General features: G+C 41.8%; 1 protein-coding gene across 1 annotated transcript in view; it reads left to right on the forward strand.

The window, feature by feature from the left end:
* Window positions 1-2255: 2255 nt before the first annotated feature.
* The window catches only part of SLC5A8 (solute carrier family 5 member 8), a 29562-nt gene continuing 5752 nt past the window's right edge, over window positions 2256-26065 (forward strand). Inside the window, exons 1-14 of the mRNA XM_056516374.1 lie at window positions 2256-2588; window positions 4652-4717; window positions 8582-8633; window positions 10158-10225; window positions 11074-11228; window positions 12676-12816; window positions 16715-16844; window positions 18309-18397; window positions 19689-19801; window positions 21132-21199; window positions 21495-21581; window positions 22591-22784; window positions 23972-24075; window positions 25769-25854. Coding sequence (XP_056372349.1) covers window positions 2256-2588; window positions 4652-4717; window positions 8582-8633; window positions 10158-10225; window positions 11074-11228; window positions 12676-12816; window positions 16715-16844; window positions 18309-18397; window positions 19689-19801; window positions 21132-21199; window positions 21495-21581; window positions 22591-22784; window positions 23972-24075; window positions 25769-25854 — 1686 coding nt within the window. The remainder of the gene's footprint in view (window positions 2589-4651; window positions 4718-8581; window positions 8634-10157; window positions 10226-11073; window positions 11229-12675; window positions 12817-16714; window positions 16845-18308; window positions 18398-19688; window positions 19802-21131; window positions 21200-21494; window positions 21582-22590; window positions 22785-23971; window positions 24076-25768; window positions 25855-26065) is intronic.

Consider the following 26065-nt stretch of genomic DNA (forward strand, 5'->3'; position numbering starts at 1 on the left):
GTAATTAATACTTTAAATGCATGTTATTGTTTGAATGGTTTGAGCAACGTAATTCCTGAAGGAGTGCAAACAAGGGACACTGAGCATGAAGCTCCAAAGAGCACAAGCTGTGGGTCTGGGCCAGAGCCCATTTATATCCTTCCTGAGAAAAAGGGATCATGCTTTTTGACAACAAATACTTTTTTTTGGACAACACCAGTTCATTGCACTGAGTGGGGATGTGCTGGTTTTGACTGAAGTTTTACTTGGGCACTTTCTCGTCTTTCATGTTGTCAAAAGTTGATTTAGGGCAGCCACTTCAGATGGTCAATAAATCAATAGCCTAATTGGTAGGTGTAGAGCATAAGTTTCTTTCTTGCTCTTCTTCAGCAGGACATCTGGAAGCTCTTAGTCATTGTATAAGTAATTAGAGAGTAGTTGGGCTAGAGACTGATGCCCTAACCTGCTGTGGTGAGATTAGGACATATCACTTGCACACCATGGCCAGCTCTCTTCAGGGACATTCATGCTCCCAGATAGGCATCTAGACACCAGACCAACACAGACATGATTTCACAGCTCGACTTAATAATCCTGCCAGACAGACTTCCACCTGCTCCCCCTCCTTTCAATATGCACTCAGAAGTAATTCCAAAAGGCCTGCAATTCCAGAGCTCCCAAGTGCTCCATCATCCATCATCCCAAGTGCTTGGCTGTCAGGTGTCTGCTCATTTCTGTCTAAGATACAGAAAGCTGCTGAAAACCATGTCTCAAAATGCAGGTTAGAGGACCTTGAGCTGAACCCAAAGCACTTGCAGCAAAGACTACTTCCAGCTTATCCAGCTGTGGATAAGAGCCAGAAGAGGCTGGGCAGGAAGGAAAATTATTCTACCTTCCATGAAGAAAAACAGGGTAATTTTTAATCCTCAAGCTTATTCTGACTTTTACTAGGTAATCACCTCCAGCATAGCACTTTGCCAATGTACAGCTGAAGATGGAAAGCTACTCTGCAAAGCTTCTAAACTGCTGCAAGGTGTGCTGTGTGTGGCTGAGCTGCTGTCAAGCACATCTTAGCTTTGGCATCCCTTCATCTTCATTCCCCATCTGTGGGTGCTAATATATGGCAAAGTGGCCAAATGTGGTACTTGCTGTGTTAGTCCTGTGTGTACAGCTGCCTAAGAAGCAGGTGCATCTCCAGCACTTGGCATGCATGACCTTAAAATCCCATAGGCATTTTTAATGTATTCCTCTCTGGGTAAGGTGAGTGAAGCTCCATTTGTGATATTCATTCCTGTGCACTTTGACTCTTGAACCTGTGACTAGTTGAAGACTGTTAGTAAAACTTCTGTGAGAACAGTGCAGGTAGTAGGGTTTCCCTGTTTCACAAGTGCGGTGTTAACAACTTGCCTCACTAAATCTGATTCAGTGAGTTTCCTTCCAGATTGCACAACTCATGGAAACGTATATATTAAATGATATTTTTACGTCCGCCCTTTGAGGAGATGGTGGAATATGTTAGCAAGCGAGGATAGGTTCCCCATCCTGGGGGACTCTCGTGTGAAATATCTTCCCTCCAAAAGCTTTGGCCGCGACCCAGGTTTGCGGTGTGACCGCGTTCAGGCGGGGCTGTGCCCTGGCGCCATCCCGCAGCCCGGAGGCGCGGGGCGGGCTCGGGCTGCCCTGGCCCGGGATCGCCGCCCCTTCCCGCTCCGCGGGGGCGCTGGGCGCCGCGGGGAGGAGCGGGCACCGGGGCTCTATAAGGCCCGTCCGCCGTCCTGGCTGCGGCACTCGCGCAGCGGCTCCCGGCGCAGCCCGCTCCGCTCCCGGGACACCCGGCGGGGACACCGCGCCTATCCCGGCGGGGACACCGCACCTATCCCGGCGGGGGACACCGCACCTATCCCGGCGGGGGACACCGCACCTATCCCGGCGGGGGACACCGCACCTATCCCGGCGGGGGACACCGCACCTATTCCGGCGGGGACACCGCACCTATCCCGGCGGGGATACCGCACCTATCCCGGCGGGGGACAGCGCGCCCATCCCGGCGGGGACACCGCACCTATCCCGGCAGGGGACACCGCACCCCATCGCTGTCCCACCTGCGCACACCGCATCGCACCTTTTTGCTTCTGTCTCGCTGGTGTCACTGCACCTTCCCCGTTCCCATCTGCGTCCTCCTGCTGATGCACCCCGTGCCAGCCCTGCGGAGGCAGCAGCAGCCCCTCTGATTTTGGGGAAGGTCCTTGCTTCCGAGGGTGAGTTCCTCCGGTAGAATGGCGCGCTTCACCGTGTGGGACTATGTGGTCTTTGCGGCCATGCTGCTCATCTCAGCCATCATTGGCATCTACTACGCCTTCGCGGGAGGCACGCAGAAGACATCAAAGGACTTCCTCATGGCTGGCCGCAGCATGAGTGCCCTCCCGGTGGCACTGTCCCTCACTGCCAGCTTTATGTCGGCCGTCACGGTGCTGGGCACCCCTGCTGAGATCTATCGCTATGGTGCCGTCTTCTGCATCTTTGCCATCACCTATGCCCTGGTGGTGCTGTGCAGTGCTGAGATCTTCCTGCCTGTCTTCTACAAGCTGGGCATTACCAGCACCTATGAGGTAAAGTGGAGTGGAAAGAATCCCTCCCCAGCTCCTAAAACGGGGGGCTTCTCATGCCTACTTTCACATGTCTTCCCTCCACCTTCTCTTCCCCCAAATTCCCTGCACTCTGGGCTGTCCTATGTCACCACACTCCTGAGAGCAGTCTGCAGCCCTCTCTGTTCACAAGTCTGCCCATACTGTCTCTGCAGACAAGTGATGCTCAACCCTGCTGCCTTAGCTCAGGAACTGTGTCATACCAGATTTGTTTCCTCATGCCAGATACTCAGTTCAGTAGGTGGATTAATACTAGTGCAGCTTGGATTGTGACATGTCATTAATCATCTGTAATTAATGTATTAAAACCAGAGCACAAAAGCATCTACTATATGAACCAGAGTTATCACATCACGCTCTCTCTGGATTGGTTGTTAAGCTTAGATGCTACCACAAAAGTCCCCCTCTGGCAGAGTATATATTAGTGCTGTTCCTAGAGATTTTGAAGACACTCCTTGTCACCTGAGGCTGTTTACACTACTGAATGTCTTCTCCATCATGACTACACAAGGAGGTCAGCAAGTGCTCTGTGTCTCTGAAAGTTTTCTTACTTCCACCAAAATAATGCTGAGCTGGTCATCAGCCCAGCATGCAAGTTGAAGCTGTAGCCATCAGCACAGAGACGGCTGGGGTAGTGGGATAATCACAGGTCAAGTCTGACAGGGATGGGGAAGCATCTGGTCAGTGCTTTTGTCTGATTCAGAATGTCCATGCAACCTGTTTATCTTCCTGCACAGAGATAAAGCAGATTTGGAAGCAAACTGCTCATTTTGCAGAGAACTTTGGAAAAGGAGCATCGGTGCAGGTGAAAGTCCTTGACTGGCTACTTTGGTCTTTAGCATTTTATTACACTGAACAGAGGCATTGCAGCACTGGAGGCTGAAAACAAGATTTCTGTTGGTAGATATAGATAAGAATTCACCAACAGGAATCTCTGGTGTCTTCCAGCGCATTTTAATCTACTAATCTTTGGACTGTCATGATGATACTTAAATAGGGGTCTTTTAAGTAAAGGCTTATGATCATTACTGGAAACTCGCTGAATTATCTTGGTGTTGAATCAGTAATGCACCTATAAAAGATATATCTTCTATCTGTGGACAGAGTTCAAATTTTTAACAACTGTTTGTGTCTGTCCAGGGATTCAAGACTGCTTCCTTGTGTGGATGTGCTCACAGATCACATTTTGAATGCTCAGTTCATGAGTGAGCCCTTTGAGGTGCTTCAGTATTTATCTGTGTTGATTGAACAGATTCATCAGGCAAATAAGATTTCTTTTGTACAACCACACACACCAAGAGGGTTTTTTAGGACAGATGGTGGTAAGAAATCTGCTCTACAGCATGACAGACTCATTTAGAGGCTGTGCTGTTCCAGGCTTGATAGAAAAGTGAGGGTTCCTTTTTCACAAAAAGCTAAAAGTTGACTTACAGTAGGTAAGCAGGCTGCCTTGGGCAGTGCAGAAGGTGAGGTTAACATGGGGACAAGCTGCTGACCACTGAAAATCTTTTGCCTTCTCTTGCAGCAGTTCAGATGGTCACACATAATGACAGAGTTTCCAAACTGACTAAGATGTAGGAATAGTCACAATATTTTCTTTTTCTCTTTGATTTCACAAAACTAGTGGGTTCTACTTTTTGGCTGCTAAAAATTTGAAACTTTTATGTTTCCTTCTGCAGAGTCAAGAGTTGGACTTGATGATTCTTGTGTATCTTTGTCCCTTTCAAATCAACATATTTAGAGATTCTGTGATAATATGTCCTAGTCTTTTCTGTAGCCTCCCTTGTATAGTGACTGGCTTATGCCTACTTCACTTGTTTGTGTGTAATTACCCAGTGGTGAGGTCTGTAAAGAAATACCAAACCAAGTTGAAAGAGATATCAAACAAGGAGACTCTAAGAGTTTTGGCCATCATGAAAATGTAAAAATTGCACTCTGCTCTTTCTGTATTGCTCATCACTTCATTCTAGTCCTGTCAATAGTGCCAAATTTCAATATAAGCTTTTGTTTTTTCTTCTTTTTTGCAGTATTTAGAACTTCGATTTAATAAGTATCTACGCCTCTGTGGAACGGTCCTTTTCATAATACAAACGGCAAGTAAACTTCAAAGCTGTTCTGTGGTCCTCAGGGCCACTGAAATTATTTGGTTGAGTGTCACTGGCTGTTTTCTCTGAGCAGCTGATGAGGTTAGCATAGTGGCTGGGTGGCTGGGAACAGGAGAAACAAAACTCTTTCTGCTCCACAGCCGTGAGGTCTCTGCCTCTTGGGCCTCTGTGGGCACTGCTGAATGCCCAGAGCAGTCACTTGACATGAGCACCATGCCAAGAGAGAGTGACCCTTCACTACAGGCTAGAAGTGTGAAGAGCAGTGATTCACTCATCTGCTGGAGAATCCCACAATGAGTTCAGAATATAAACATGCGCCAATTGTCTCTGGCAGTTTTCATCCTCTGGGATGAGGATTCTTGGAGTCCGACTGATTCACAAGGGTCAGTGAGAGGTGACAAAACAGGCTGTCAGGAGCTGCCATTCACTTACTGCACCACCACCACTGGAAAATCCTTAGGTGTCTGCAAACTGAGAAGTAGAAGATTACTGCTCTGGGCAATGTTAAACTAAAGTGATCTCTGAAATTACGGTTGGTACAGTTTGCTGTATCTGGCCCTTTCAAAGAGTCAGTACAGGACCACAGCTTTTAAGTGTCAGTGAGAGTATGTCAAATGCACCAGAACAAAAATGTGTTCTTTTCACAATTTTGAAGTGGACTTTTGGGTTAATTCAAAGTAAGAATGACTATGCAGTCAAAAGCTTTTTAAGTTACATGCTTGTTTTTTGTCCATTATTGTATATTTTCACCAGAAGTTACAGGGAAATCACACTTGTAAGATGGTTCCCAATGCAGTGCTCATTACTTATTTGAGCAGTGCTGCTTAGCTGGTTTTTACAGATACAGAAACTCATGGAAAAAGCAGAGTGCTGGCAAGTGTGAAACCTGACACTGTTTCACCAGCATATGTGATGACATTACAATTGCATAAATTGGAAGAGCTAAGCATAATCTTTGCCTGCAAAGACAAGAAAAATAATTCTATGCAACTTAAATATGTGCTCGAGGAAATTAACCAAAGATCTATATGTGGCTTTCTCTGCCAAGCACTTACAATTTAACCTGAATAAATTAAATACTAGTGAGGAAAGAAAGCCTCTCAAGATTTTAATGGTGCAATTTTAACTCTTCTGTGAATATTCATACTTAAAAGAAGGTAAAGAAAAGGATATATAATGATACAACCAAAAAAACCCTACTGAAGAAGTGGAAAGATTGTATCAGTCGTATTTAAATTGACACAAAAATGTGATTGTAGTTGTAACAAATTTTAATTTCCAATGGTTCAAAGCTTCTGGTGCTTATTCGTTGTGTGTGAGAAAGCCACAAATTCTCATGCTGAATCCCTTGAATTAACAGGCTTGAAGGGGTACAAGTTTGACTGATGGGCTATTAAAAGGAAAAAGAATTAACTTGATGATTGCATCCAAAGCATTGCAGTCAATAGTTAAATACTCAGATGGAAACCAGTTATGAGTGCTGTATGTGCTGGAACCAATAATATTTAACACCTTCATTAATGACATAGATAGTGAGAATGAGGTCACCCTCAGCAGGTTTGTGCATGACACCATGCTCAGTGGTGCAGCTGACTTGCTAAAGGGAAAGGACACCATCCAGAGGGACTTTGACAGATTGAGGAGTGGCATCATAAAGTTCAACAAACCTATGTGCAAGGTCCTGCACATGGATCAGGGCAATCACAAATATCAGTATAGACTGAAGGGAGCAGCCTTGCAGGGGAGAACTTGGAGATACTGGTGGATGACAAGATTGACATGAGCCAGAAAGTCTGGTCACAGCCCAGAAAGCCAGTTCTATCCTTCACCCAAGGAAGCGTGGTCTGCAGGGTGAGGGAGGCCATTCTCCCTGTCTACTCCACTCTTGTGTGACCCCACCTGAAGTACTGCGTCTAGCTGTGGGTCCCCAGAGAAAGAAAGAAATGGATCTCTTGGAGAGGGTCCAGAGGATGACAACAAAAATGGTCTCGGGGTAGAACACCTCTCCTGTGAAGAAAGGCTGAAAAAGTTGGGATTAATTGTTAAACTTTGAGAAGGCTGTGGGGAGACCTTATTGCAGCCTTTCAAAGAGGGATTATGAGAAAGGTGGAGAGAGACTTTTTAACCAAGGCTGTAGTAACAGGACAAGGGATGATAATTTTAAACTTAAAATTTAAAGGAAGATAGATTTTGAGTGAATATAAAGAAGAATGTATTTGCAACAAGGATAGTGGGATACTGGACCAGGTAGCCTGGAGAAGCAGTGCAATGGCCCATCCCTGGAAGTGTTCAAAGTCAGGCTGGATGGGGCTCTGAGCCCCAATTTGATCTAGTGGAAGGTGTACCTGTCCATGGCAGAAGCATTGGACTAGATGTTCTTTAAAGGACCCTTCCAGCACAATCATTCTATGATTCTGTGTTTCAGCAGCACATGCTGACAGTATGTTACCACTTTATGGATGGCAAGTCAAACATTAACTGGACTAGACAGGTGTCAGGAGCTGGCTAGGAAGTGATGTAGGTAGTTCTGAGAAGATATTCACCAGGGGTTAGTCAGGACTGGCAGCTTTCTTGTCATTAAAGCTATATTTGAATATCTAGAGAGGACTCAAGGCACTGAGAGAAACAAGCATGCACACACAGGAGCAAGGAGTAGCACACAGGTAGGAATAACTATTTCCCCAACGGCCCCCCCATCCTTTCTGGAATGTGCTTGTAGCAGGTGTGCAGCAGCGGGTCAGGGCCATTAGGTTGGGCTGGGAGATGCAGCTTTTCCATACTAATTTCCTCATACACCTAGGGAACTGCTCGCTCCCATTACCTCTTGGCTCTGTCCCCGGCATGGCCATTGGCCATGTGATAGAGCTCCACCTCGGGGACTGGCTTTGATCTGCTCAAAAGCCATGGCAAGTAATTCAGTGGTTAGCAATCCTGCTCTGGTTTGCCACCTGTGCCTAGGGTGGACACTTGCAGGAAGGGCAGAAGCTGGCTGAATCCTGGATGCCATCTGATTCTGCTGTTTTTCCATGCCCAAATCCCATCCCTGTAAATCAGAAAGTCAGAAAAGTCCAGCCATGGGAAGCTGATGCACATCAGCTCATGACCTATTGGTGATCCAGATGCTATGAATCAAGACCATTGACCTTCACAGAAGTAATCAGGACGTCGGAAGCTGTATTCCCCTGACCCATGTCACAGCTGAACTTGAGGCACTAATAACAGTGCTAAAAAAGCAAACAGGATTTAAAACCATATACAAAGAAATTGAGGATGTCAGTGTATGAATCCCATTGTGCCCACAGAGGTAGATGGAGTAGCTCCTTGATTTGTCAGTCTCTTTACTGTGGTTGAAAATATAATCACATTTGGCTTAGTTTTACAGGCTGAAGGTTACAATTCTTGTAATGCTACCCGTAATGTCTAACTAATGTCATATTTTGTGTTCTTACTCACATGAATTATAGCTGCATACTGAAAGGCATATTGATCTCCAGACTGAGAAAATAATAGTAATAGATTCCTTGACAGATCATGTGTAAACCTCATTAACTTCCTTTTGCTCTTATTTCCTTTACAGTTTTAAAGGAATAGAATAAGTTAATGATAAAAGCCAGGAGAAAATGAAGATAGATTTTACATTTAAGAGTCTCTGGTATTTTTTTAAGGACACTAGGCTGTGAGAATGCAGAGCTTAATAGTCTTAGACATTTGTCTTCTAACTGGAATTATTTGTCAACAGATATGGATTTAGGAAATGTAGAGTACATAGATGATTGAAAATAAATAATCTCAGAAAGTTATCACCTTTCCAGAAGTTTACATTTATTTTGATTTTTTTTTCCCTTGCTCTAGACTTTATACACCGGTATTGTAATTTATGCTCCAGCTTTAGCACTAAATCAAGGTAAGATGAGTATACTGCATCTGTTCTTCTGCTGGTATAATTTCTTCTGCATATAGTATTGGTATGGTGGGTTGGTTTTTTTTTTGTTTTTTTGTTTTGCAACACCTAAAAATATAGCTCAGGGCTTGACTGTGAAGTTTTTTAATGGGAACTCTGTAATCCTAGTCCCTTTATCCCTGCCTGTAAGAAATTACTGAAGAGATTTATGGGAATACTGGCTCTGATTTACTCTACCTCTGATGCAATACCTGTAGATAATGGCTTACTCAGAAAAGTTGAGAAAACTTAAGTAAATTTTGAAGGCAATGCAGGCACTAAAGACAAATTTAATTCTTCCAGTTAAGTGCTATTCTTCAAGATGAGAGCAAGGCAAAAGTTCTGTAAATATGATTTTGGGCTGCCTGGATCTTTTTAATGTGGTCCGTCATTTTCCCAGGAAAAGCAAATCAACAGCAAAGAGATTGTTAACTTAAGATGTTTATTGTGATATCTACAAAGTTAAATATTTCCATTTTCTACTTCACAATGACTCTTTGATTTGAAAATGAGGCACATTCATTTCTCAAAGGGCAAATGCTTTCCTATAGAGCCAAATTAAACTTTTAATCTGAGACCATTAATTTGTTCATTTGGCAAGAGAAGGGAATAACAAAATGTAAATAAAAAATTGAATCATTTTAGCTAAAATTTAGCCACAGTTTTTTCTGCTTATTGAATGTTTTTTTGCCCTGTTTATTGAACAAAAAGGAGGAAAAATCCCAACACTCTCTGTACTGATTTCCTCTGGTGTTTAAGTCTCATAGGTTTTGTGTCTTTTGATATTTATATTTGCCTTGCAAATACATGCTAAACCAAGCTATGATTTAGCTGGCTCCTAAATAGAATAACTTATTTTTTTCTCTAGTTTTGTTTCAGTGTTTCTCATTAGCCTGTGCTCTCTGCCAGGGGGCCCCTGATGCCCTGCCTGGCAGCAGGTGAGCATGCCAAGCCAGGGCAGTGAAAGCCTGTATGCCAGCCACAGCACAGTGCTGTATCGCAGAAACATATGATTCTTAAGAGAAGGAAGAAGAAAAGAAAGGCTTTTATTCTGATGCACTTCTTCCAGACAATGCTTGAACAACCTTTTCTCTGTGGAGAACCCCAATGCTTTTTGCTTGCTTAAATCCCTGCCTAAGGGTTTGGTAGCAGCTACACAGGTGTTTCAAGGAAGGACATGTATTTTAAAACCTTCCTGAGTTGGGACATATTGGATGTGTTGTTTGGTAGCATTCACATTAAAGGCAAATAGCTTCCTAGATCCTGAAATAAATCTCCACTTTTTAGCAGTTTCCAAATATGTAACAAGTGTTTCAGTTTTAGGACTGGTTAGGGTGAATCCCATGGTTTAGACACACTAATCTTTTCATTGCCATTTATGCCTCCTACTTTTGCATTTAATTTATTCCTAGCTTTTTCCAGTAATTGACCTTCAGTGTTTTGTCTCCAGTGCTTCATTCACACTGGTGCTGTTTCCCTCTCTTCCAGTCACTGGCTTTGACTTGTGGGGCGCCGTGGTGGCGACTGGCGTGGTCTGCACATTCTACTGCACATTGGTATGTGGGCCCTTCAGTTGAAAAAAATCTGTTCCTTTCACCTCTCACATCAAATATGGAATTTATTAAAAAGTAGCCTAATAATCAGGTTACTCCATGGAATTACATTTTACAGGTGTAGCCACAGGACCATATTCAACCTCTCTGAACTCATAGGCAGCCACTACGCAACTGAAATCTCTTTTGTTATGATACACTCAAACTTCTGTTGTTGCTGAAAAAATAGCAAAAAAGGTAGATTTCCCTTTCCTAGAAATCCTCCTGTGATTTTTCTTCTGATCTTGTAGAGTTTTGCTGAGCAATTTGTCAAACACCTCAGTGCAACTGTAAGAGTCTTGTGTATTATTGAATAGAGCCACTGAAAATAGCATGCCACATGAACAGATTGGTCTTTAATTTAGTGTTAATTGCCCAAGTATCTAGAAATTATGAAATGGAACCTCAGTGACAAATTTATTTGCATAAGGTGGATTAAATAATTTTTATTTTTATTCAGATGAATGGTATACCTTCTGGAGTTAGTGATACTGTATGTAAGTAAGATGAGCACTGTCTGAAAATTTATCTTTTGATACAAACTTCTGAAACAGGTTATGTGGTGAAGGTAATACTGGATTAAACTATGTGTGCTGCCAAAATAAATTCCCATGCACTTCAAAAAAGGGCCAGGATGTCCTGAACAGCTTCCAGAGTACAATTCCTAAAGACATCAGTACAGAATTAGTTCCACTAAAGATGAAATTCATCTATTACCCATAATACAGATGGCAATGTTTCTGTTGGTTCAATGTGAGTGCCAAGCAGGAATGCTGATGCCTTGTACCTGATACATGCTGTTCCTCTTGCAGGGTGGTCTGAAGGCAGTGGTGTGGACAGATGTTTTCCAGGTTGGAATCATGGTTGCTGGATTTTCATCTGTGATTATACGAGCTGTGGTGGTTCAGGAGGGAATTGGACGCATTGTAAATGATTCCTACCATGGAGGAAGATTAAACTTCTGGGAGTGAGTTTGTACTTGCAGAGGATGTGCCTCTCTATTCCTATAAGCAGAGCCCATGTGACTAACTGTGAAATCAAACTGCTTCTGAAGGAGGAGGAAGGCAGAAGTTGTGACCCAGTTTCTGTATATTTTTAAACAAGCTTACCTAGTTTGAGGGATATTTTTTAAGTTTCACACCATGCAAAATCCTGGAAAGAGAAAAACCTTTTTACTTTGCCAAGTAGGTGTTTTAAGGATACATTTGGGTTTCCACTGAAAGAGAGTGGTAAATAGGGGAGCACATTTGTTTTTATAAATACAATTTGTGAACAGCTGATTTGGCACTTCAGTGACTGGGCCAAAACAAATAGGAAAATAATCATTTTTGCCTAATCTGAAAAAGGGAAATGCTTTTCTTTTCCCTGAAAGAAAAAATAAAAGCAGTTTAAATAGTATTTAACCCTCCATTATTGTTAGTAATCATAGCCTAAAAATACCACTTTACAAGTTCAAGAATATTCAGCCTGACAATGCTGAATCAAAAACTATTTCAAGTAAAAAAGTTATTGTACCTTTGATGAATACAAGATTCTTCTGAGAACCTTCATCCAGTGCTATTAGTGAAAGTTTAGTATGACACATATTGTGATTTGTCCTTTGTCTATCAGTTCACAATATTAATCAGGTTGTCCTGTAAAATTCTTCACCAAATTATTCAATAAGTAATTCATCTATGGGTATTTTTTGTCTTATGAACAGTAATTTATTTCAATCTGTTTGGCTCATTTGCAGTAGTTGTACTGCATTGATTCTTCTCCCAGTCACAGAGTTCAGAGATGGAAAAAGAAAAGGAATAAAGGATGTAATAGGTGAAAATACTAAAATGTTCACCAAGATAAATATAATTTATTGCTATATTAAAGTTTGGTTTTAAAATAATAATTCTTCATGGCCACCTAAAATCTGCTATTTACTTAGAGCTAAACCAGCGAAATGTTTTATAGAGGCTCTGTCCACAAAGGCTGGAATTGTAAACACACCTTTATACTGGTGTTAGACTGATGTCCCTCTAGATAAGCAAGCACGTTACGCTTTTTACTGCAGCATCATTTCATCACAACCATCACAAGCATGATACAACTTTACATAAGACTGTAGTTTATAGGCAAATAAAGCTCTCCAGCTTCACCTTTGGACAGTTCAGAGTGTTTCATTGGCTCAGGATATCAGCTCTGAGTTTTAAAATTTGCTTTCTGTGACTTGACGTAAAGTTGGAGTAACTTAATGTTCAAAATCTGGCCAAATTAAGGAAGTTTGTATTAGAACAAGCATGGAGAAATTATTTCTTCTAAGCATTAAGGTTGTTACATTAAGAAGAGAAGAATTTATAAGAATTTATAAGATTATAATAATTTATATTAAGAAGACTTTCATATTCTGAATTTGTTTTCTCTCTTTCCTCTTGTTGTAGCTTTGATCCCAATCCTTTGCAAAGGCACACTTTCTGGACGATTGTTATAGGTGGGACTTTCACATGGACTGGTATATATGGGGTTAACCAATCTCAAGTCCAGAGATACATTGCATGCAAAAACAGATTCCACGCAAAATTGTAAGTCTGTCTGTAGTAACTGTCTGAATTTAGCAGAATTTAGTGGCTGTTCTTTATAAGAGAGATTTTCTTAAAAGGAATGTGGTGGTATTTTTTCTGTATAAATCACAGCTATAAAGGCTGACAACTTTTGCCTTCTGTTTTGTGGACCAGGTAGAAGAAATTTGGCACAATAAGTACTGGTATATTAATTACATGTGATTGCTGTAACATTGAACTTTGTGCCTGAATGTTTCACTGTGCCAATATTCTCATATAGAAATAGCTGCATTAAGTTTATATGCAGTCTAAAGGCTAAACATTATAGTACTTATGCTGAAGTCATATCAAGGCAGTATCTTGAATTGCTGCTCTACTAAACCTAGATCATTGTGTGGGCATTTTGCATGAGTAAAGACTAAAAAAAGCTTTCCATAACAATGAATATAGGTGTGAGGAAATCCAGAAATTACCTATTCAGTGATAAAATTGCTGAGTAATTATGTGTTTTGTGTTCATTTTTTGAAGGAATTAAGTGTGGAAACTGGCAGAGGGTTATATTTTCCTTGAATGTAAACTTTTCTGAGGAGCCTTTACTCGAGGATGCTTTATTATCTTATCTTTATCTTTAGTATCATTCCATTAGTTCACAGCTCAGGGTTTAAGAATTGCTAGTGATCTCATGAAGTTCATTTATACAAGAAATATAGAATCACACATCATAACTGTGTCCCTATACATTCTATCATTCTATGGTACAGTGACATACAGAGGAAAAGCTTTATGAAGGCTTTCACTTCATGAAGTTATCAAAATACCCACAAAATCATGCACCATTTACAACTGAAATATTTTGTTTATATCAGTAAGGAAAATCTGCTTTTCAGCCATTTGTGCTGCAGACAGGAATGAGCTGATGCTCGTTATCTCCAGCGCTCCCTGCCACATCACCAGCATACCTGATTGCTTTGGCACGTGGCTGGGTTCTGGGCTCTCAGCACTGCAGAGGCAGGAGGCACATCCCACATCTCCCTGGAATGACTGTGTGTACAATAGACACATACATTGTGCCAGATTTGTGTGCCAGTCAGGCTGTTCTTCCCAGCACCTGCTCCACTTAGGGCTGCACCCCTCTCTTGTGCCCTCCTCTTTGAGAGCAGACAACTCCAGAGTTACTCAGAAGCAGAGTATGACCAAAGGGCATCTGACACCATGGCAGCCTCAGGGTAGGTTTTCTGAGCTGTTGCAGCAGCTTTGGCCAGGGCTGGAAGCTATCTGGTTCTGTAGGGGCTTGGATGGAATTTAGGCTCTCATATTAATGGTTGCAGAGCCTTAATCAGTAGAGCCCTGTCCTGCTGGCATGGCTGGTTGGAATCCGTGGCATCTTGCATGTGCCTCACTTGTGCAAGACATTTTCTCTGCATGGAGAAATCATTTTGCATAATAGCTGCAGCTTGTCACAATTAGAAACCCTGCTATTCTGTGGTGACTATCTAGTTCATATTCCAATGTAATTAAACACATTTGGCAGGTAATATTGTTGGTCTGTCCCTCTTATTGTTATTTAATCTGTACACAGAAGTGCAAAATGTCACCAGGTCAAAGTAATAGTTTTTTTTTACCTCTATGCCATTTACTGTGAGGCTTCTTAGGAGACAGTAACATCAGAGATCAGAAAATAATTCCTTCACAGATCCCAGCTTGTAGGTTTTGGGAAGGCCTTTAACAGTGGCACAAGAACAGGAATTTTCTCAGGCTCTGGGAAAGGATTTCACCCCATTCAAGAAGCACCAGTAGGTAGGAGCACATTCATGTCATCTTCTAACAATGACTAGGCAAATTGAACATAATTGAATAATATCTTATCTGAATGATAAGAGGCACTCAGAGCAGGAGAGCTACACTGTCAGAAAAATATAGGCTACTAACACGTTTTTCTCTTTCTTTCAAGGTCATCAGCTGGCATATTTCAGTGCTAAATTCTTAGAGCCAGACTGAAACAAAAAATTGAAAATAAGCTTTCTGCAGTCAAAATGCCTACTTCACCCAAACTCCACCCCGTGTTACTCACACAGAATTAATGGAAACACCTCCCTTCAACAGTGCTGCAATTATTATTCTCCTGTGCTTAGTCATAGGGTGTATCGTGAGCTGGGATGTAAATTAGAAGGAAAAAAACAGCTCTCTGTCAAACACAGACACAGTTTACAAACAAGAATTGCTTAAAAACAAGACAATTTATTTTGCTTCTATGTGTTTCTCTTCCCTTTCTAATCTTCACTACAGGCTCTAGGCTAATTCTTCTATTACATCTGTTTAAAAGAGTTGGATTGATTTTACTCATTGGTTAAGTTTTGTGCTAAATCAGTTTCTGGGTGTTGTATATCAGCAGAGATTATGCCAGTGCAGGAACGACTTCAGCTTAATGGATGCAAGACATCCAATCAATATGTAAGCATCTATGAGAAAAGGACTGCTTCATTTTTACTAAATTAGTTTAGAGAGAAATTTAAAGTGCTGTTGGTTCTGTGTTTAGACCATCCCTAATTGCAAATACAAGGCAATAATGTGGAACTTCCACTACTATGCACAAATCAGCTTTTATTTATGTAGATCTTTTCTAAGAGTTTGCATTGTGCTTGCCAATAACTTTTCTATTGTATAAAACTGATAGTTCAATTAGTTAATCTAGATTATGCCTTTCTGAAAATGTCCATTTCAATGTCTAACAAAGCTTATAAAGTTAGGTTTACTTCTTCATTTTTCCTGCTGGTTCTCTACAGAAATACAAAGGCTGTTTCCCCTTACTTTCTTGGGAACTGAAAGCACTAAAAGGCCTCCTGAAGCATTGCAAGCATGGGTATGTTTGCACAGAAACCAAATGTCCTCCCAGAGGAGGTCTTACCAATTGGCACAGGTCCAGGGTATGTGATCTGTCAGGAAGTTAAAGCACTGTCAGTGATACACAGATAACCAGGAGGCACCTGCTGGAAAGGAACGCTGTTTTTCAAGGCCTTGCTCCCCGTGGGCATGTTTGCTTGAAATGACCACTGTAGGCAAGAACTGTGTGACCCTGGAGATACCAAGTGGTTTGTGACCCAGGAGACATCAAGAACTTAGAAATATTTGAGAAAATCAGAGACTTAAAAGGAAAGCAAAAGCCCTCACTGAGCAAGAAGAACATTTTCACTGCCTGTTGTGTGGCACAGACAGCATTATTGCCTGCTGAAAACACATTTCTGGTCTCACCATTATCTGAAGCTGAGACAGGACATGGAGAGGTGATGGAGTTTCTGGATGATACCAGACTCCAAGCTGTTTAGTTACTAAAGGGGAAGCTCTGGGCTTGTTGAGAATCCCTGCTTTGTGGAAGTGGCAGCCAGAGGCAGCTCCAGACCAGGTCCCAGGCTCCAGTTTCTCATTGCTGCTTCCCACAGACCATATCAGGAGGAATGGGAGATTTGTAGCTTTACAAGGACAACCCCAGCATTGTGTAAACATGATATTACAGCTCCAGAGAAAAAGGAGTGCTGGTGCTGACTATAGGGTACCCCACACTTGGATCTGGGGCACCCCACCTTACAAATCTGCTTGGGATTTGTCAAGGGGTGTGGAAGAGCATCCTCTGGGCTGCTGCTTGCAATGCACAACTTGCACACATGATGAAATGTGGGGATTGCTGTATCACTCCCATCATCTCCATTGTCAGGGCACAAGTGCTCAGACTGTGACACCAAAACCAGAAGTCATTTGTACATTTAGAAATGAGATGTCACTTCAGGTGAGGTGCTGGGACTCATATGGTGAGTCCCTTGCCAGCAAGCAGTCTCTGACCAGGGCGTCTCCTCGGTCTCTGCTTGGCAGGGTCTATTGTGGGATGTTGAGTTCTAACATGGTATTTCCATATGTGTTGGTGCAGGTCCCTCTACATCAACCTGGTGGGGCTCTGGGCAATCCTGGTCTGTGCCACACTGTGTGGGCTGGCCCTCTACTCCATCTACAAAGACTGTGACCCATGGATGAACAACGAGGTGTCAGCACTCGACCAGGTAGGGCTCCATGTTTCGTGGAAGGTGAGGGAAGGGTATCCTTCCTCTGCAGCCACAATAACCAGACAAAGGCAGTTCAAGAGTCAGGGGGTTAGAAACAGTGAAATACTGGAAGCCTGTGTCAGGCTGACACCTCAGTGTGAGGGAATAACCTGGGGAAAGCAGCAGAGCCATCCTTGGCACTGTTCAGTCACTGCATTCCCCAGCTATCCTGGAGCTTCAAATCCCTCAGCACTTGGTAAGGTGGGCAGCAGGCAGAGCTGCAATGTGAAGAGTGTTATGTCCACCCACCTCTGCAAATGTGTGGGTTTTTCACCCAAAATGGGTTCAGGAGTGTCAGCATTGCATGAAACTGATTTCAAGAGAAGTAAGGGGAAAAGAGCAGCAGTGCCCTTGTGAGTGAATATTGGTCCTGATGAGCTGCTTGGTATCATCCAACCTAAATTCCTCTGGGCTGACTGAGGCAAAATCCTTCTCAGATTCAAAACCTACTTGTGCCCAAAGCACACACCTGGATAAGGGCTATCAGCAGGCAGTTCTTTGTTAGTGATGTGAATCCTTCCATCCTTTGGAGGAGACATGGGCAATAAAACTGTGCTGCAGAGAAACCACCTCAACACTGATGATGACCTCTCCCTAGACAGACCTTGAACAGCAGATTTACCTGAGGAACAAGAGTTCTGGCAGCCTGTAGACTGGCCAGAGTCAGGGCCCAAGGAAATCAAATAAGTTTCATTTGTATTTTTAAGCCTAGGATAATCACAAGTTCTGGATAATGGTCCAATGGACAGTAGCTGGAAAGCCAGGAGAAGAGCACGTACAATGGAGCACCTGAGGCAGGATCACTTGGTCTTTAAGGGTAGAATAAAATAAGAGCCAAGGAAGAAACTGGAAGGAAATTAAGTTGTTCCCATCAGTGAAATTAATTTGGTAGAAACTAAAAGCAAGATACTAAAAATACTGACTTATCTGTGAAAAGAAAAAAGGTTCAGAGGAAGAAAATCTTCAAATTCCTCTCTCTTTCCAGCAGTCAGATCTTGCAAATGTCAAAAAATGGCACACAGTTTCCAATAAGGAAATTGATCTCAGGTACCAATATCTGAGGTTATTGGACTGTATATAAACCCCTTTTTGTGGAGTCAACAGCAGAAAAAGCATCTGTGGCACCCAGATGATGTACAGTACAGACTACCTGCTGCCCAGCCCTAGCTTCCTCTACAATTGTCACTGGAAACTAAAGTCCTGATGGCACCCAGATAGGTGGTCTCAACAGACTCTTTGTAGCTCTAGTGGATATTTTAAGATTGGTTTTCTCTGTAAAAAATCAATAAATAGAGCAAGATAAGGCATTAAAAATTAGAACAGCTGGACAGAATGGCAGTGAGAGGACTGTGAAAAAACAATACAGTGATAAAATGAAAAATTAGGGCAAGATGGTAATACTTCTCAATCTGAATTTTTCAGCTAATGCCATACCTAGTGCTGGATATCATGCGTGATTTTCCAGGAGTGCCAGGGCTTTTTGTGGCTAGTGCCTACAGTGGGACATTAAGGTAATTTAATAGTCTGGGAACTACTACCTATTTTCCCCTTTTTTGTTGGAGCTAAATTTGCATTTTTACTATATCTTTTGTACTTTTTTCTTTGTCTAGCTAATTTCTATTCCTTAAAAAAATCACTATGACCTCTTGATGATGCAGCTTGAAAATCCCTAGTTTCCAGTATTTGGGTCCTATGACTTAAAGCTGTTTGGAGTTCCCTACAAACAAAATGAGGAAACAGCTAGCCACATGTCATGTAAAACACTAAAAAATCCTTCTCTTTGCCTTTAAAGCCCCTCTGCTATAGGGATGTTTGAGTATTATAGATGGGTGGTTACACCAAATAGCTGTGGTTGGGGAAATTTCCTATTGCTCATTTTTTCCAGTTTCAAACCTGCATAACTTCAAAGCCATCTACCTTTACTTACCCCTGATCTTTAGAGACTTCTTTTCCAGAGTGATTTGGCTTCCAATTGTCTTGAATGAATCCCATGGAACAATATTCACTATATATTTGTACTGTAGGAGACAGATTGATACCCTTCAATGCCACACTGGGGAATGTTTTGTTCAGCTTTCCCAAGGAGTATCTTTAAGAAGCATTGTCTCTCTCATTGAAGGCTCTGAACAATAGCAAGCAGACAGAAATTAAGAAACTTGCTAATGTAACACCAGAATAATTTTTTGTTAAAATTCTGAATACTTGTAGCTACAAAAATAGAGGGAACAGCCAAAGTATTTATTTCACATGCTGAAGAATATTTGTTTCACATGCCAAGAGCAAGATACACACAGACAAAGGATCACCTGGTCTGGGCCATAGGAGTGCTGGCTTCTCTGATCCCACAGGGAACCTACATTGGTTTGGTTTGGACTAGATGCATAATTCTTAGGTGACCATAATTAGTTTATCTGAATCCTCTTCTGAGAGTGCATTAAACGTAAACAGTGATATGGGAATTTTACCTACCCAGATATATGCTGTAGATCATCTGTGAAGGTATCAGTATACCAGTAGTGTTTACAGCCTAGCTACATGTAATAGATATTTCTGTTCGGTTCTCCAGACCCATTTTCATCAGTATGTGCCTTGTCTTCACCAAGGATAATTAATTTAAACAATTTTTCTAAGCTGCTAACTGCATTCTCTGGAATAATAAGCTATTTAAACCTATGCAGCACTTATATTAATCTTCTGACACTGTTCTCAACAGTGGTAGCTTCTCTGTGCCAGTAACCTACCTGTTATCTATGATTGCAATTTTTAAGATATAAAAATTTGTATAAATCTTGCCTTCTGTAGTACTGTGTCCTCCAGCATCAATGCTCTGGCTGCTGTGACTGTTGAAGACCTCATTAAGCCCTACTTCAAATCTCTCTCTGAAAGGAAGCTGTCATGGATTTCCATGGGGATGAGTATGTCTGGAAAACATCTTTTCTGCTTTTGCTTTACAAAATGAAGGTTTGATTCAGATCTTGCTTATGATGGTGTATGTCAGGAGTAAGTAATTTACACCAGTGGGACTATGTCGCTGCAACATTTGGGGGAGACAAGATCAGCTATGTAGGTTTTACACAAATGAGGGACAAGTGAGTTTAAGGAAAACAGGAAACCATCTTGTTTGGTCTTTAATAAGGAAACATGCTTTGCATCTGTGTTCAGTTTTGATTCGCAGTTCTAAAAAGCCAAATATCTCTGACTTAAACACCTGCAATTTTTCTTTCATCTGTCAAAAATGAGAAGCAAAGGAAGCTGCTTGCAACAATTTTTGAAATTGATATGCAACCAATAGCATTGTGTCCCAAAAGTATTCCAGAGAACAGGAAATTTCACATCTTCTCTGATATACTCTCAGACTGTGACTCTGTTTAGCTCCTCTGCTTAATGTAACTCAATGGGAATCAGAACTAGACTGAGCAGATGGTTTAAATCTGTGAAGTGCAATTGCCATGTCTGCAACTTGTACTGTCTGTGACCAGCTGCAGGTGTAGTCCAAGGAACTGTTTGTAATAAGAATGAAAACACCTCAGTGCCAACGTGGTGTCATTGCCCACACTAGGGAGCACAGCAGACTGGTGGGAGGGTACCGAGTATTAAATAGTTTCACTTGAGAGAAGTGTCTTAAACTGTGCAAACAATGCTTATGCCAGAATTGTTGTTTGTGGTATCATGAGTTGCCTGACACTTCACAGGGAGCTGTGAGATTAAACTTTGCTAGAGCAGTGAAACTCATCAGGGGCGGAGGTGGAAAAAAACAAGGAAGCCAGTGTCACAGCTCCTGGAAAGAGACACTGTATCCTGGTGACCTGGGGTGCTCTCTGTCACTGTGCCAGCTCCCAGGCATCTGCCAGCATTTATTCTTTTGCTTCCTAGACTTTAGACTGAGAAGTGAAAATCATTCCCTCAAAATGAGGACAATGACATTGGGGATTAGCTGAGAAATAAGAACAAGAAGTGGGTTATTGCCACTATGACTAATCTGTATGGCTGACATTTATTAACTAATCTCTAGTAATACACAGAAAGAGGATTTTGTCAAGTTTCCATGATCTCTTCTTAATGTAAACAGAAACCTGACCTTTTGACCAACTCAGGCTCTCTTAGAAAAGCTCCTGAAGTTGACACATTTATTTGGGAGATGTTAGGGCCATGCTGGGTTAGACAGAAACTTTTCCATTAGTGATTTTCAAACGTTGGCAGATTTATACAATGTTCTGCCTACATTGTTCTGCCTTCCACACACAGGCCTGTTTTATGGTGGAGTCTGCATTGCTATGGCTGCAGTGGCATCTCTTCTGGGAGCCTTGTTGCAGGTAGGTGTGTCAGACAGCTTTTTCATGCCCATGTTGAATGACCCAGAATAAATTATGTAAGAAAATAATTGCTGAATACCATTATGAGATTAGTTTTTATTCTTTGTTGTGTACTGGTGTGAATCCACCCATGGCTCAGCCTGTGTTTTAAGCATCCATATATCAAATCCTGGCAGCTGAGTACACCACTTTAAAAATTCTCATAATTTCTTTCTGAACATCTTCTCTTCATGTCAGTTTGGAGGCTTTGCCTTCCTTGCACAGCACCTGATAGCAGACTTTCTTCCTTCCTCAGGCAGCACTCAGCATTTTTGGCATGGTTGGTGGCCCCCTTTTAGGACTGTTTGCCTTGGGAATCCTCTGCTCCTTTGCAAATGGAATTGTAAGTAGAAATGTAAAGACCTGTTCTCCAAAATTCATTGATAATTGTGGGCATCTCCTTCCCCCTCTCCCACCAATAATTTGATGTTGGGCATCAAGGGAGATGTCTTTGGTACTTTCTGTGAGGACTTTTCCCCTTGCTCCCTTCCTTCCTTATCCCAAGGAAATGACAAATGGAGCTGTACAGGAACTTGAATTTCCATCCCATGAAGAGATTTACGCATCCAGATGGGGGAAAGTAATCTGAATAAAAATGAAACTTTGACAAGGATTTCTTAAAACAAGTTTTAGGAGCAGGGACAATGCATCTTGAGATGTAGCTGAACCTCAAAGAGTGCTGGCCTGTCTTAGCAAAAGGGGCTCAGGACAGGAAAATGGGGTCTAAGCACTTGCAGACCAAATTGGGGTATTCTCAGAGTGCTTCCATATTATAAAATTATTGTTTCCAGAGGAAAAACCTTTTCCATCAAAAAAGGACTTTGTTAATATGGTCCATGGTTTAGTCTGGTAGGCTTACTAAATAGTAATCCTTCCAGGTTTACTAATCACTGATCTTCACCTCTTTGCAGTTGCACATTTTATATATATATTAAAGTAAAAAAAAAAAATTAAAATTACTAGTTCTCAGTCAAAACCCCACCTACCTCTGATGTAGGAGAGACTTTTTTGCTAAAACAGGTCACATGAGAAAATTGAAAAATTGCTTCTGTTTGTTGAAGAAAGGGCTCAAATAAAGCAAGATTTTCCTATATACCATGCAGGCCAAAGTTATCCTTTGACTGTAAAGACCTAGTGGCCAAATAAAAAGAGTTATACACAGGAGGTGTAAGAAAACATTTTATTTCCCCAAAGTGGAATGAAGTAAACTCCTCAGCACTTCCAAACTTTATATTTAATTTCTACTGTGGAGATTAAAATTTAGATAATCTTGACTATTTCTTACTCATCTAGTTGTTGTTTCTTTCAAGAATACTTTTAATGTAATCCAAGTTTCACTCTTTGTTTTGCAGGGAGCATTTGTGGGTCTTGTCAGTGGCTTCGTTATTTCACTTTGGGTTGGAATTGGATCTCAGATTTATCCTCCACTTCCAGAGAGGACCAAGCCACTCTATCTCTCGACTGCAGGCTGTAATATATCTACAGGAAATTTAACATCAACAGAAATTCCACTAACGACAATTTTCAGCACACCAGGTGCAGAAAGGTATATGAATTCATCAAGTGCAGTAACAAAGCATGTATTTTTTTTTTTTAAAGAAACACAAACATCTGCAGCTTATTTGGGTTGCTATAACTATCCTTCTCTGGTTTATCTACCACTCTGTTTGAGGTACAGCAGTTTTCTCTGATTTTTTTTTCCTATCAGACTGCAGTTTGTCTGAGCTTTCCCACAGAAGTCAACATAAGTCAAAGTGAATCTTCCTATTGATCTGAAAAACTTCAGTTCAATATTTGAGTTCAAAGGCTTGGAATGCCTCACTGTGGACCACAGTTTTAAACAAAGATATAATTTATAGTTATTGGATTAACTTCTACAATCTGTCACATGAATTAGGGTAATTGGCAGTTAAAGGGCAAAATGCCAGTTAGCAGCTCTACCTACAGCAACTTGTCTGTGCAGAATAGTTCTATTCAATATATTCAGAATGGGCAAATATTTGGGATTTCTTCTGCTCTGCAGCTGCCAAATGTCATACTCTGGATGATCACAATTAAGTTTAACACGAGTGACAATATAAGGAACAGTAGGAACAGAAAGAAGCTGAAAAAACACATTTCTAGGGTTTCCAAATCCTTAGAGCATTGTACAATCAAGAGATACCCTGACACATACCTGGGTGCCAGCATCCAGTTTCATATACCACACCTCTTGTATGAGCCCTCCAGTGTTGCTCCTGGCTGCTGGGAAGCACCTGTTGCAACAGAGCCCATAATCAGGGAGAGCAGAATGAGGTGTAAAGACAGTTGCTCTATTGTTCTGGCTGTTCAGAGCTTCATGGGGTTGATTTCCTTGTTGGGGTTTTTTTGTGTCCCTTCCTTTAAATAATGTCACCCTTGCTAAAGAAATTAATCCCTTCATCCGGGTAACTGGAGTGTTCAGCTGGGCACTGGGTTCACAGCAGAGACAGGGCTGTGCTGTTTTACCTGCTCTGTCTCCTGCATTGCCTCACTGCACTGATTAGCCTTGTCTCTTACAAGGAAACTTGTTCTGCAAATTTTGGAACAAATTTTAAGTGTACATATGATTGTATGGGGGTTACAGGCTCAAGATTACCAGGTCACTTGGTTCAGAAGTATCTCTGTATTTCCACACTGTCTGGAAAGAAACATTTTGAAGTTGTTTGGAGCAGAAAATGAGAGATTAATGCTTTTTCTGCATTTTTATTTCAGGCCTGCCCTGGCAGACAACTGGTATTCCTTGTCTTATCTCTACTTCAGCACACTTGGGACACTTGTCACAGTAGTTGTGGGAATAATTATCAGCCTCCTAACAGGTACTAGTTTCAGAGCTGTGATTGAATGTGTCTGAGATCTCTTTCAAACTAAGATGTCCTGAGAGCCACAGGAAGTGCCAGTAACCTATTGCAAACACTATGTAAAGGTTACCATCCTAAATCAAATTTCCTCCCCTCAGCGCTTCTGCTTCCCACTCCTGGTCTTTGCCCACAGCAAAAGTTACTACAAATCTCTAAGGAGAAAGAAGTTACAGCATATTTTTAAACCTAAGGAGCAAAAAAAGAAGAAGAAAAAAAGACATCTGTCTTTCCTGTTTTATTAGATGCCTGCAGGGGCTGGATGTTTAAGACTTGTCCCTGAACATGGCAACAGCTTGGAGCAAGGATATACACCCATGCTTCTAGAGGACAAAAGCAGTTTTTACTTTGAGTGAGTTCAGAGCACTCAAGGGCTGTTGTCTGCATCCACAGAGTGCATGCTTTTCACCACATTCCTCAAGAACATGCCTAAGAGCTGCAGATCTTCTGCATGGCTATTTTGGCTTCTTTCTCAGTTTCTCAGTACTTTTGTGCAAAGGGAAAAAGCAGCTTGCCAAGGGTAAGAGTGGGGAGTTCAGTTCCAGCCCACAGCCTCACTACATTTGCATCTAGGTCAGATGCAAACTGCACTTGTCATTCACCTCATGCATGGCAGAAACAGCAAAAAAGCAGCTGTTCTCACAGCTTTACCCAGAATCCCCAGCCAAATTTATGTAACAGCCCTCATCTTTGAGGCTGATTGATTTCAGATTTTTAGACTGATCCACAACACCTCCAGAACTATGAAACTCCAAACTCAGTAGACAAACTCACTTCCATTAACTTCCCTATGCCTCGGCAACTAATAAGTACAAGTTACATTTATCTAATTTTCTTTTCCTTCTCAGTTTTTAGAAGATTTGCTCCACACTTTCAAACACATGCTTTTTCCTTTGGTATAGTGGTGCTTGAACCCAAATTTTGCTTTTTACTAGTAGGGATCAGGTTACCTATAGGCCATGAAACAAAGCATGAAAACCACGCAACTCACTAAACCCAGATGAGAAATACTCAGCCCAAGAGCAGAATCACTAAAGGATTAACCCAGACACAATGTCACCCTGCTTCTCATGGAGCAAGATTCCATTTAAGCCTCAGGTGGTAAGCAGAGCTAATTCCCTGCACCCAGAAATCTTTTGTTTCCCTCCCAAGAATAGCTAATCTTCCATGCCTTAAAAATGCCCAGACATGTAATTAACCCTCATCCCCCCATCCTGGAGGTGCCCTTAAATAATTTAGTAAAAAAATTGCTGATGAATTTGGAGACAGGGGCTTGCTGTCAGGGAGCTGAGAACTGGAGCTCAGAGTTCAGGGTAGCTCTAGGTGCCACAGTTCCTGGACTGGCAGAGTAGTCACTGTATGTGATTCATTCTTATATGGTGATTGCCAGATTTACTTTTTCCAATAGGAAATCTGAGGAGGATCTAGGAAACTGGGAAATAGCTAAGGCATTTTAAATAGACTTTGAGGGATCATTTGATACATTGAGAGGAGCAGGGTATACATCTTTGTAGAGAAATGATCCCTAAGGTCTGTGATTGCTTGATGGCTTTTGCTGCATGACTCTGTCCTGCTTGCTTGGTGCCCATAGCTGGGGTCTGACTCATGGTTTGCATATGTGAAGCTGGCTGAACAAAACTTGTCTATTTTGTAGGAGGACTAAAGCAGAACACAGATCCTAAATTCCTGCTGACCAAGGAAGATTTCCTGTCCAACTTCTCACGGTCTGAAACTGAGCAAGTAAGTGTAATTGTGCATCTCTGATTTAAATCAGCCTGTCCTCCTGAGGACAAAGGCAAATAAATTCTTGGCTTACCTTTTTCCAACCAGGATGAATAGCTGATGCTGCCTGATTGGACTGTCTGCTTTCAGGCAGTAGCAGAGCACAAGGCAGGTGGGAGTAAGGCAGCTGCTACAGCCAAGGAAGCAGCTTTGCCACAGCATAGCTTCA

The sequence above is a fragment of the Oenanthe melanoleuca genome, chromosome 1A, assembly GCF_029582105.1.
Source record: "Oenanthe melanoleuca isolate GR-GAL-2019-014 chromosome 1A, OMel1.0, whole genome shotgun sequence".
Lineage (NCBI taxonomy): Eukaryota > Metazoa > Chordata > Aves > Passeriformes > Muscicapidae > Oenanthe > Oenanthe melanoleuca.